This window comes from Artemia sp. Qi Xiang Cuo, chromosome 12 (assembly GCF_049724085.1).
Source record: "Artemia sp. Qi Xiang Cuo chromosome 12, ASM4972408v1, whole genome shotgun sequence".
Classification (NCBI taxonomy): Eukaryota; Metazoa; Arthropoda; class Branchiopoda; order Anostraca; family Artemiidae; genus Artemia; species Artemia sp. Qi Xiang Cuo.
The window spans coordinates 20733998-20746588 of record NC_142805.1 but is presented as its reverse complement, the minus strand read 5'-3'; the positions used below and the strand labels follow the sequence as shown (position 1 = coordinate 20746588).

The window sequence follows — 12591 nt, the reverse complement described above, 5'->3', positions numbered from 1 at the left end:
GGAACCGCTCGTGTTTCTCTGTATAATCGTTTCTAGTCATCCGATAATAAGCTTGCTGTAGCATTATAGATCAGTTAGGCCTATACACATTTAAACACAATATCAATCATACACATAAAAATACTAATTTGAGCATTATTCTTTCCTCCCCTCCCCGCAAAAATAAGCAAACTTAAATTGCTATAATATCTTAACTACTTCATTAGCATATTTACAAACCTTCATGAGTGTCCAGCCGGCTGCGGGATCTTCGGGAATCTAAGGGCATGGTCCTAAAAAAGCTTATTAGATGAGAAAGCTGGTGTCATCCTGCTGCTGTGCAAGACATTTCTATTCGGAGGGGGATCTACAATAAGGGGGGGGGGGTACAAAAAACTAGTGACTAAGGTTTCTGTGTGCAAAAATTTGTTCACATGTATTTTGGCTCCTTTTGTATGAGTTTGACGAAAATTTTGAGGGGACTAATACCAGGTGACCCCCTCCCCTGGACACGACATTGGTGCTGTTTATTAGGTTTTTCTCTGTTAGTTGTTTATTTTCTTTTTGCTCTCTTTTATTTTTACAAAGTCTTATAACCGTAATAATTATTGAATTGGATTGTCGGGATTAGATAGAAAGGTAGCTTACCACGAATAAATTTATTTCATTCTAAAACATTTATTTTCTGATTAGCCTGATTCTCTTCTTTGGAGGATTCGAATCTAACGCAAGAAATAATCCAAGTTATTTTGTTTGCCGCTCCGTGGTCCTGTGTCTTTGTCAAGTTTTTGCTTCGGCCGGAAATAGCCACGGCTTGGGTGGAGAAAACACAAAAAGTCGAGAACCTAGAGACTCCCTCAAGTAGGGACGTATCCAGGATTTTTTTTTCCGGGGGTGGGGGTATAAAAAAATTACCCCTCCCCCTGGCTTCGTCCTCAAGTAAAAGACCTTAGAAAGTTTTGATTTCTATACTGCGCATTTAAAAGCTTGACCCATTTTTAACATGTCGTAATTCATGAATTGTTTATCCATAGGAGGGGCTACTGCCCTCCTCCATATGGCGTCTCTAGAAACTGTATCTTGTTAGTCAAGTATCTGATACGAGGGTATTCTTAAGTTATTCGATAACGGAAATTATTTTGTAATTTTACCATATTACTCCGGTTTTGGGCCATCTGTCGGCTTACACTGATTTGTTGCGGAATTTCTGTATCACCTGATATTTGTCATATCCCCCAATTTGATGGATTCTTTATTTGATCATCATATCATTCTATCTAATAAATTCACATCATTGAAAATTTTTGAATCCAACGACTTTGATTAATCATCTTTTAGATTAATATAAGTGAATTGACAAGTAAGAAAGACGCATTAGTTAAATTGCAATACAAATTAACTGGATTTATTGATTTTTTATTAGTTAAAAAGGAAACTATTGGAGGGATTTCGGTACAGATGGGAGGAGTCGACAGTCTCAGCCTAAGGCCGAAAAATGTTTTATAGTAGGAGGGGCTTTCGGCGTTTCGGTATTACAGATACAGGTGTAAATTTACCCTCCAGTCCCAATCCTGTGTACAATCTCAGTGTTGGATTTGAGTTTGGAATTATGTCCACACTAATGGAGGTAAATTAGGTGGTGGTGTTCAAGTGGGGTTAAAGAGCTGACTTAACAAAAGTAAAAATGCTATTTGATTGTGACAGACGCTACCTGGATAGAACGGATCAATGGGGTCGAAATCAACCTGCTTTGGTAAGCTTTGCCCTCGCAAATTAGTTCCCTTTGAACCCTTCCAAAAAAAAGTAAAGAAGGTTTGAAAGTATAAGAGGTACTTTTAAGAACAATAAAAGATGGAGCTGGGATTATTATACGTTTAATAATCACTAATAAACTCACTTTGAAAAGGCTTGCAAGGATTCAGCTTCGGTACGTAAGAGGTGTTTTTTTTTGCATCGCGTCATTTGCTCAAAAATACGTATTTCAATATGATTTCAGTTCGGGAGGGTAGGGAGAGATCCCTACATCCTTGGCTACTCTGCGTCAACGGTCTTTTCTCTTTAATATTCCTTTAGAAGACATTTTTGCAACAAGCATACTATGGATATGGTATCACTCAAATATACAATGGATACATGGGAATTCCATCACTAGAAATGTCTGTTTTGTTATTTTATCCCCCCCCCCTCTGCCTAAAAAATTGGTGACGTTAGTAGGCTCTTACGCATGATCTTTTTTAGGGGGACTATAATAAACAAAAAAAAAGATAGTTTAAATAAGAAATTCTAATAAGTTTGGGGGTACTTATGTATTATATCGACCACACTTGGACAGCGTCGCTTGGAATATAGCCATAAAACTCATTTATTTTACAATGCATAGTGATAGTGGAAAGTTAAATTTTAGTATTAGTAAAATCTTATTCCGAGTGGCTCTAACCAGACGCTGAGTTCTTCTTTGATTAGATCTGTTCCTTTCCTATATTAAATAAGAAAAACAAGTTTTTTAAACTGAAAATAAGGAGCGACATTAAAACTTAAAACGAACAGAAATTATTCCGTATATGAAAGGGGCTGTCCCCTCCTCAACGTCTCGCTCTTTACGCTAAGGTTCTTTATTGTTTTATTGTTTTTTTATTGTACGGAATAATTTCTGTTCGTTTTAAGTTTTATTGTCGCTCCTTACTTTCAGTTTAAAAAACTTGTTTTTTTTAATTTAATTTCTGATCGTTTTTTAGTTAATGCAGCTTTTATTTTGGCTCACCGTCATTGAATAAGTAAACAAAATTCGCATAAAAATTTCACTTTTCTTTTGCTAAATGGCTGTCTCTAAATTTGGTTCTGACGTAATTTACAAATTAACTTACGTAACGAACTTCTATATTCGTATATTTTTCTTCTGGCAAAAAATACAAAGTTGCAGATTTTTGCAGATATGAGCTTGAAACCTATGTTATAGGGTTTTCTGATACGCTGAATCTGACGGTGTGATTTTAATTAAAATTCTTTCACAAAAAAAAATCAGGTAAATTTCTCAGGCTCGTAGCCTTTGATGAGTAATATTAAACTTAATAAAATTCATATATTTAGAATCAGCATTATAAGCCCATTCTTTTGATACATTTATTGACATCAAAGTTCCGTTTTTAAAAGTTTCGATTACTATTGAGTCGTATCGCTTGTTTTTTTTTATTACGTATATGATGGGGTTCTCCCCTTAGTCAATACCACACTCTTTACGTTAAAAGTCAAAAAAAAAATTAATACACAAACCCCTGAATCACAAAGGCCGTTTAATTAGAATAGATAGCTCTTTTGAAAGCACTAAAAAAAAACTAGCGTAAAGAGCGAGGTATTGACTTGGGGGAGAACCCCCTTATATACGTGAAAATTTCTGTTCATTTTAAGTTCTAATGTTGCTTCTTACTTTCAGTTGAAAGAACTTGTTTTTTTTAAATTTAAAATCTGATCGTTTTTTAAATAATGCTTGGAAATCTGGCGCCCCCTTCATAGAAATGTCCCTTACCCCAAAGAAACATCCTCCACGGAAAGATTCTCCCGAGTAACTCACCCTCTAACCGGGTAAAAGAATTACAAGACGAAATAAGTTTTATCTTAGGAAATTTTTCGTGCGTGAGGGGCTGAACTGATAAAGAAGCTCTAAATAAAGGCAGAGAAATTGAAAATATATATATATAAAAGTTAACCTTTTTCTCAAAATTTAAGAGTTTTAACGGTAAGTACTGAAGATTAAATCTTCTGCTTTCCTTAGATGGATGCGTAAGTTACTATTTCGAAAAAAAACATTCTACAAATAGCACAAATGTAAGATTAAGGTTACTTAATCAAACAGTTCGTGGTAACGAACTGTAAGTAAGGAGCGACCCGGCTCAATGGTAACCGAAACTCTAGAAAACGGAATTTTGATACCAATAGATGCATCAAAAGAATCACATTTTAATTTTAAATTTAAATATTGATGTTTCATCGAGTTTAATCGTACCCATCAAAAGTTAGGCGCCTGAGGAAATTTGGCTGATTTTCGAAAAAAGGGAGAAAGACCCCCTGAAAACTATATAACCTGAATGAAATTCACTCCATTATATTCCGGGTCTCTAAGAACCCTACTGTAGAGGTTTCAAGCTCCCATCTACAAAAATGTGGAATTTTGCATTTTTTGCCAGAAGAAAGATCACGGGTGCGTGTTTATTTGTTTTGTTTTTTTTTTTCCCCAGGAGTAATCGTAACGACCAAGTTGTCCTAGAATATCGTGGAAGGGCTCATTGGAATGGAAATCGAAAGTTTTAGTGCCCTTTTTAAGTGATCAAAAAAAAATGGAGGGCAACTAGGCCCCCTCCCACGCTCAGTTTTTTCCCAAAGTCACCTGATCAAAATTTTTAGATAGCCATTTTGTTCAGCATGTTCGAAAATATTATAAGTATGCCTATTAGGATGATTTAATCCCTCGACGTTCCCGGGGGGAGGGCTGAAAGTTATGAACTTTACCCAATGTTAACATATAGTATTGGTTATTTGGAAGTATACAGACGTTTTCAGGGGAGATTTTTCCTGGTAGTGGGGGGGGGTCAAGGGTTATATGAGAGGATCTTTCCATGAAGGAAGTTTTAATGGGGGAAGGGACATTGCTAGGAAGGGGACGCCGGACTTCCCAGCATTATCTAAAAAAAGATCATAAATTTAATATAAAAAAACAAGTATTTCAACTGCAACAGCAGCAACGTCGAAACTTTAAACGAACAGAAAATATTACATATATAATGGGTTCACCCCATAGTCAATGCCTCGCTCTTTAAGCCAAAGATTTTTTAGTACTTTCATAAGAGCTATTTATTCTAATTAACGGCCTTTGTGATTAAGCGGTCATTTCTAAAGAATTGGAACAAGATTTGAACTTTCGCTTAAAGAGCAAGGTATTGACTAGGGGGCGAACCCCCTAATAAACGTATTAAAAATATATGAATATAGAAGTTCGTTACGGAAGTTAATTCGTAAGTTACGTATATTTATTACTAATAAAAACGTTCGTAAATAAAATTAAACAAGTTTTGAGAAAGCCATTTAACTAAATAAAAGTAAATTAATATGAAAATTTTGTTTTAGTTATTCATGTACGGTGAGCCAAGATCAAAACCTGCATTTATTCAAAAACGTTCAAAAATTAAATAAAAAAAACAAGTTTTTTAAACTGAAAGTAAGGAGCGACATTAAAACTTAAAACGAACAGAAATTATTCTGTTTATGAAAGAGACTGTCCCCTCCTCAACGCCTCGCTCTTTACGCTAAAGTTTGACTCTGTCTCACCACTTTATTTTTTAAAATAATAAAAAACTTTAGCGTAAAGAGCGAGGCGTTGAGGAGGGGACAGTCTCTTTCATAAACAGAATAATTTCTGTTCGTTTTAAGTTTTAATGTCGCTCCTTACTTTCAGTTTAAAAAACTTGTTTTTTTTATTTAATCTACAGAAAATAGATATGAAACAAAGAAATATAGCCTACCAGTAACTTCTCCATTCGAAGCTCTTTTCAAATACAATAGTCACTGCTGTTGCAATTGCGCCCCAGTCTCCCTAATGGGGCCAGTTGTAGCTATAGCCTACATACAATTTTTTTTGTCACATTTTCGAGGAGCCTTACACTTTCTATCACCTGGTGTATGTCTGGCAGCGCCACGTGTACCGCGCAGTTCCACCATGTCTACGTCTAACACGCATCGCACAGTCCCTGCAACGCTTGGCACAGTTCTGCAACGCTTGAATTACTTTGTCCACGCTTGACACGCGCCACCTGTTGTGCGTGATTTATGAAAGCTAGCGCCCGCTCGATATTTTTGGCTCATTTTTCGTCTATAGTTAGTTCACAATACCCGAATAAAGGCAATCTGAAAAGAACGGCAAACTTTTTTGTACATCTTAAGGTTATATTTGGCTCATTAGGGATGGACTGGGACCCAATTGTGAAGGAAGGGTTTTGAATAGGGAATAGGGGTATAATTCTTTTTTTCCTATCGATTTCTATGAAAAAGTAACCTTAACCGAATACACTATCTGTGGCTGGCAATCCCGCTTAAAACCCTTTAAATTTAATCAAGTTTGGGAATTTTTCTTCTCGCCCACGATTGTGCCTGGTCCCAATAGGTAAGAATAAATTAGAAGAGATGTAATTTCTTCTTAGAACTCAGTGGCTTTAGTGGTCTTTGACAAATAACCGCATTGATTTTTGACTAAGCTTTCACGACTTCCTAAATTTAAAAAGCATATCTCAACGTTGTGGTTTCTGGGTCTTTAATCTTACAAAGCTACAGGGGCGAATCTCCAGCATTTTTATTGGGGGGGGGGGGGGGCAAGAGGGGTCCATATCTAGATAGTCAAAGGGCAGGGTATGTATAATATGTTTTTCTCTACATTATTGGGGCGGGGCAACTGCCCCCCCCCGTGCCACCCCCAAACGACGCCCCTGCAAAGCTAAAACGCCATTTAGAGTTAATTGACCTTATTCCGTGTTGGAAAAGATATAGCTCATTAAACAATAATATAGCTAACTAACAAACTAACTGGGCACGGGGCCTGGGCTTCTTTAAAAGAATTATTGCCGTCAAAAGTTAGCGTTGCTTGAAACACACCTTATACGCTTATTAAGGCAACTAAAATTCCCCTTTTTGGAAAACGGAAATAGTCCCCTTTAAACTCCCAAACTCCCAAAGATATAAAAACAAGAACTAATATCAAGGCCGTATCCCAGGGGTATATGGGGTTTAACCCCCGTCGAAATGTTTGTCCGACTCGTAAAAACGTAACGCAAATGCATATAAACAAGCTTTTGATGAGTTTTTTGAAGTTCGTTTTACCCCCCCCCCCTCCTTAAACAAGAATCCTGGATTTTTTCTCTAATCTCAAATTGCAATCTAGCTGTTTCGTTTTTGTCAAGGTGTATTGTCGTCAAGATGTTGTATCTATGGCTTATTATGGACACAACTTGACACTAATGTAAGAATTCATTTATGGTGGGAAGAGAGGTAGGGGGGGGGGATAAAAATAGGAGAACCATAGGAAAATGCGGGAAAATCGTTTTAATAACGAGATAAAAGGGACTTTACATGTTGATGAATATGTATAATCTTAATTTCACACAGTGGGGGGGGGGGGGTGTATGGGCCTAAGACTGAAGTGAAGCACCGCTTTTTCAAAATATTTGACAATTTGTGGCTAGAAATGATTCTTTTTAGCATTTTGTTTAATTCCCTCCTCTATCTGTTAAGGCTAGACCTTTGTCCTCCATTGAATATAACCTTTGCAATGAATATAGCCTATACAATGTTACAAGTAGCATGTAAACCAAAGTATAAACACATACTGACAAGACCTATCCTCTCCACACAAAAAAAGTGACCCTTCGTCCGCGTCTCCGGAGACGATTCCATAACTATGCGAACCTGGCGAATAAATCACAAGTTCCGCAGGTGATTCCGCAATTTAATTTATTGGCTCGGAGCGATTAAGTAGTACAACATTTACCCTCTAGAGGCGCTGAGGTACGCGGGGTCACTTTTGGAGAGTTTTGTCAGTATGTATTTATACTTTGATATAAACCAAAGTAAAAACACATACTGAACAAGTACTGACAATACCTATCCTCTCCACACAAAAAAAGTGACCCTTTGTCCGCGTCTCCGGAGACGATTCCATACCTATGCGAACCTGGCGAATAAATCACAAGTTCCGTAGGTGATTATACTTGTTCCGTAAAAGCTGTATTAAATTTAATTTATTGGCTCGGAGCGGTTAAGTAGTACAACATTTACCCTCTAGTGGCGCTGAGGTGCGCGGGGTCACTTTTGGAGAGTTTTGACTGTTACTTGTTCAGTAGATGTTTATACTTTGATGTAAACTAATTTCCATTATTCTAATCAGTAGACTATACTTTAAAAAACATAGGTAATTTAGTAAAAGTTTAGGTCTTTAGGCATTAAAACCCTTATTATTATATAACTAACATATACAACTAACATAATTAATGTTAGATAGTATATTGGTTGACAATATTTATTCTATTACCTTGTTCACCGAAATTGGTGAGTATTTTTCGCTAGCTCTCCAAGTATTACTTATATTACATATAACCTACCTCAAGAAATTTATGTTTGTGTTTAATTCTATGGTTTCGTTTTTTATTGTTTCAATTCATATAATGCAGGGTTGTTGCTGAGAATTTAGCCATATCCCAAAATTTACTGGAAAAAAAAATATCCAAGGTTAGAAAACAAAATCCAATATATTAAAATAATAAAATGTGTTTAATAAACTTTTTAAATAGTAAAAAAGTGCTTCCTTGCTATACTTTTTAAGGGTAATATTTAATATTTATGTTACAGTGAATTTCTAGAATCTGGTTGATGTCGACATTCACTGGTAATCCGAAATTTCTTTTTCTCTGCTTGGATTCAATTAGCTTTGCGAATAGCCTTTTCAGTCTTATCCGAGCTATGATGGTAAAAGTTAAAGTTAGGTTATCTTAGTTTAGGACTGACAACGAAAGAGTTGCCAGTTAACTGAAAGAGTTGACTGGCAACGCTGACTAAATCCAAGGAGAGAAAAAAGGTATTTTTGACATTCACCGGTAAACGTCGACATTCATCGATTTCGGACCTTCGCGATAACATTTACACTTTTCACAAGATCCCAAGCTGAGGACTGAAATCTCAAAAACTTCGGAAAAATCTAAAAGAGTGGTAGTGCTTCTGAAATGTCTAGCTTTTTTTCTGTAATGAAAAACTTTGATGAACATAGCCTGTTCCAAAATGATCAGTTAGGTCGGAGTTCTAAAAGGGCAATCACATTAGGCCATAAACCCATTATGTCTGTGAAAATTGACAAAGCTAAGGAGAACTGGGGTGAGGGAGGCCAAGGTTTGAAATCAGATACAAAAAGCAGGTGAATTACCTTGATCTTATCAAGTAAATTAAATAAAAAAAACAAGTTTTTTAAACTGAAAGTAAGGAGCGACATTAAAACTTAAAACGAACAGAAATTATTCCGTATATGAAAGGGGCTGTCCCCTCCTCAACGCCTCGCTCTTTGCGCTAAAGTTTGACTCTGTCTCACAACTTTATTTTTTAAAACAATAAAAAGTTTGACTTTCTCACAACTCTATTTTTTAAAACAATAAAAAACTTTAGCGTAAAGAGCGAGGCGTTGAGGAGGGGACAGCCCCTTTCATATACGGAATAATTTCTGTTCGTTTTAAGTTTTAATGTCGCTCCTTACTTTCAGTTTAAAAAACTTGTTTTTTTTATTTAATTTCTGATCGTTTTTTAGTTAATGCAGCTTTTATTTGCATAAAAATTTTACTTTTCTTTTGCTAAATGGATGTCTTTACAAATTAACTTAAGTAACTAACTTCTATATTCGTATATTTTTCTTCTGGCAAAAAATACAAAGTTGCAGATTTTTGCAGATATGAGCTTGAAACCTATGTAATAGGGTTTTCTGATACGCTGAATATGACGGTATGATTTTCATTAAAATTCTTTCACTTGTAGGGGATGTTTCCCCCTCTTTAAAAAATCGAGTAAATTTTCTCAGGCTCGTAGCCTTTGATGAGTAATACTAAACTTAATAAAATTTATATATTTAGGATCAGCATTATAAACACATTCTTTTGATACATTTATTGACATCAAAATTTCGTTTTTAAAAGTTTCGATTACTATTGAGCCGTATCGCTTGTTTTTTTATTGTTTTTTTTTATTACGTATATGTTATTACGTATATGAAGGGGTTATACCCATAGTCAAAACCACCCACTTTACGTTAAAATTTAAAAAAAAATTTTATTCAAAAACCCCAGAATAACAAATGCCGTTTAATTATAATAGATAGCTCTTTTGAAATCACTAAAAAAAACTGTTGCGTAAAGAGCGAGGTATTGACTTGGGGGAGAACCCCCTCACATACGTTATAATTTCTGTTCGTTTTAAGTTCTAATATTCCTTCTTACATTTCAGTTGAAAAAACTTGTTTTTTTCTTATTTAATTTCTGATCGTTTTTTAAATAATGCTTGGAAATCCGGCGCCCCTTCATAGAAATGTCCCTTACCCCAAAGAAACATCCTCCACGGAAAGATTCTCCAGAGTACTCCCCTCCTCTAGCCCCCCCCCAGAAAAAATCCTTCCTGAAAATGGTTGTATACTTCCCAATAACCAATAAATAATGCTGGCAAGTCCGGCACCCCCTTCATGGCAATTTCCCTTCCCCCATGAAAACTTCCTTCATGGAAAGATCCTTCCATATAGCCCCCGACCCTCGCCTGCCCCCCCCGACCAGAAAAAATCTCCTCTGACAAAGTCTGTATACTTCCCAATAACCAAGACTATATGTTAACATTGAGTAAAGTTCATATCTTTCAGCCCTCCCGCCGGAGACTTTGGAGGACTAAGTCATCATAAAAGACATTTTTATCATATTTTCGACCATGTTGAACAAAATGGCTATCTCCAAATTTTGATCGGGTGACTTTGGGAAAAAAATAAGCGTGGGAGGGGGTCTAGTTGCCCTCTAATTTTTTTGGTCACTTAAAAAGGGCACTAGAACTTTATATTTCCGTTCAAATTCGCCGACTCCCTATTTTATCGCACTAATGGGTCCAAACGAACGCCACTGAAAAAAATAAAAATAAAAATAAAAAAAATAAACACGCATCCGTTATATTTCTTATGGCAAAAAATGCAAAATTCCACATTTTTTTAGATAAGAGCTTGAAACCACTACCGTAGGGTTATCTGATACGCTGAATATGATGGTGTGATTTTCATTAAGGTTCTATAACTTTTAGGGGGTCTTTCCCCCTTTTTTCCAAATTCAGCCAAATTTTCTCAGGCGCGTAACTTTTGATGGGTAGCACTAAACTTGATGAAAGTTATATATTTGAAATCAGCATTGAAATCTGATTCTTTTGATATATCTATTGGTATCAAAAACCCGTTTTCTAGAGTTTCGGTTACCATTGAGCCGGGTCGCTCCTTACTTACAGTTCGTTACCACGAACTGTTTGATTTGGTTCTCCCTCGAAACTCTTAAGATTTTGGTCTGAACCCCCCTCCCTCTGTGTATGTTCCTGAAGTGAGCTATTTCTTTCCATGAGAATCTTCCTGTCATTACTGTTTTAGAGTGAGAGTCAGCTTCAGGTGAAAATTTGAATTGTGAGCTTTGCTTGATTTCAATCTGTAGAATGCTTTTAATCGAAGGGGGCGTACATATATTTGAGGGTTGGCGACTTTCGGTCATCTGATATGAATCTTAGGACGTGGCTTTTTTTCTGCCACGCGTGGCACATTTCAACCACGCAAGGTGAACAACACTTGATGCACACTATTTGTAAAAGTGGTCAACTCCTGCATATGTAGGCTATTTTAGTATATTTAATAGTAAATAGTAATTATTATTGTCCTGCGACAAATAAAAGTTGCATATTCTCTATAGGCATACATTAAATTTTGCTAATCTATCTTAACTTATCACATAGGTTTCAAACAAGTGTATCATTTATTTATGCAAAGTGTCTTGGGAAAGACATTTTGTTTAAAAAGGGCACGCCGCTTTGTTTTCAAAACTGTTTTCATCACCATCAATTACAATGCTGTTGATTGCTTCATTAAGAGTGACTCCTGATAAAGTAGCGTTGCTTAATTACTACTCCTAACTTACAACATGACTATGAACTTTCAGCTTTAAATCACTCCAATTGCGCACTTCATAGTTTTACTTGCTAAAAGCTTTGATTCAGGGGGGGGGGGGTAGGATGCAATCCCCCATGGCACCACCAAAATGTCTCATTAATTGGTGTGATAGAAGGATCCTGAAGTGTTCTCACCATTCATGTGTACCAGAAAAACTTTTCCGTTGGACGACCGTCAATTTTTTTTTTTGGAGGGAGGGGATCGGGGTTTGAAAAATATTTTTTGGCCACATTTATCAAATCCTATAAAATTAAGAACTTTTTGTAGACAAACGCCCTTTCTAACCTTGCTAACAGACAATCATGCCACCACTTCAAAAATAAAATTTATAGTTTTTGTCCTCTTCCAAGACAATTAAAATCTTCTTCATTCAAAAAACTAATATCAACTGAGAAACAAAAAAAGTTTTGTTTTTAATTTTTTAGTTTTTAGAAAAGTGAAAAAAACTAAGTTTTTTTTTATAAAACTTGAGTTTTTCTCTTCTGTAAAATTTATGTTAATCAACATAACGTCTTTTGAAATGCTGTATCAGAGCTTTGTATTTCCTTTTACATTCACTTTAGGATGATTTTCTGTAATTTTATTTAGGCTAGCAAGATATATACGAGCCGATAAAGGTGAGGCGAGATAATTCAATCCAAGCGATTGATCTGGATCAAAATCAGAAAATTATGGCCTAAAAATGCACTTTTTTGCATTTCAGGTCCTTTCCCGGAAAATAATCAACCGGTGGTCCTTTTGAATTATACTAGCTAAAAAACCCAAACTGTATAATTGTCCCAGCTTCTTGGAGAAGTACTTGAGGTATCCTCCTGCAGGGATATCGTAGTTACCACCAGGAAATTTGGTTGAAAGAGGATTTT

The 12591-nt window shown here is 35.9% G+C and overlaps 1 protein-coding gene across 5 annotated transcripts in view; it reads left to right on the top strand.

The window, feature by feature from the left end:
- The window catches only part of TfAP-2 (transcription factor AP-2), a 193631-nt gene that overhangs the window by 103089 nt on the left and 77951 nt on the right, over positions 1–12591 (top strand). The window contains exon 1 of one of the 5 annotated variants that reach the window (XM_089097489.1): positions 1573–1732. The exons of the other annotated variants lie outside the window; for them this stretch is intronic. Coding sequence (XP_088953615.1) covers positions 1664–1732 — 69 coding nt within the window. The 5' untranslated portion in view covers positions 1573–1663. Of the gene's footprint in view, positions 1–1572; positions 1733–12591 lie in introns of those variants that run through there. 5 annotated transcript variants of the gene reach the window in all.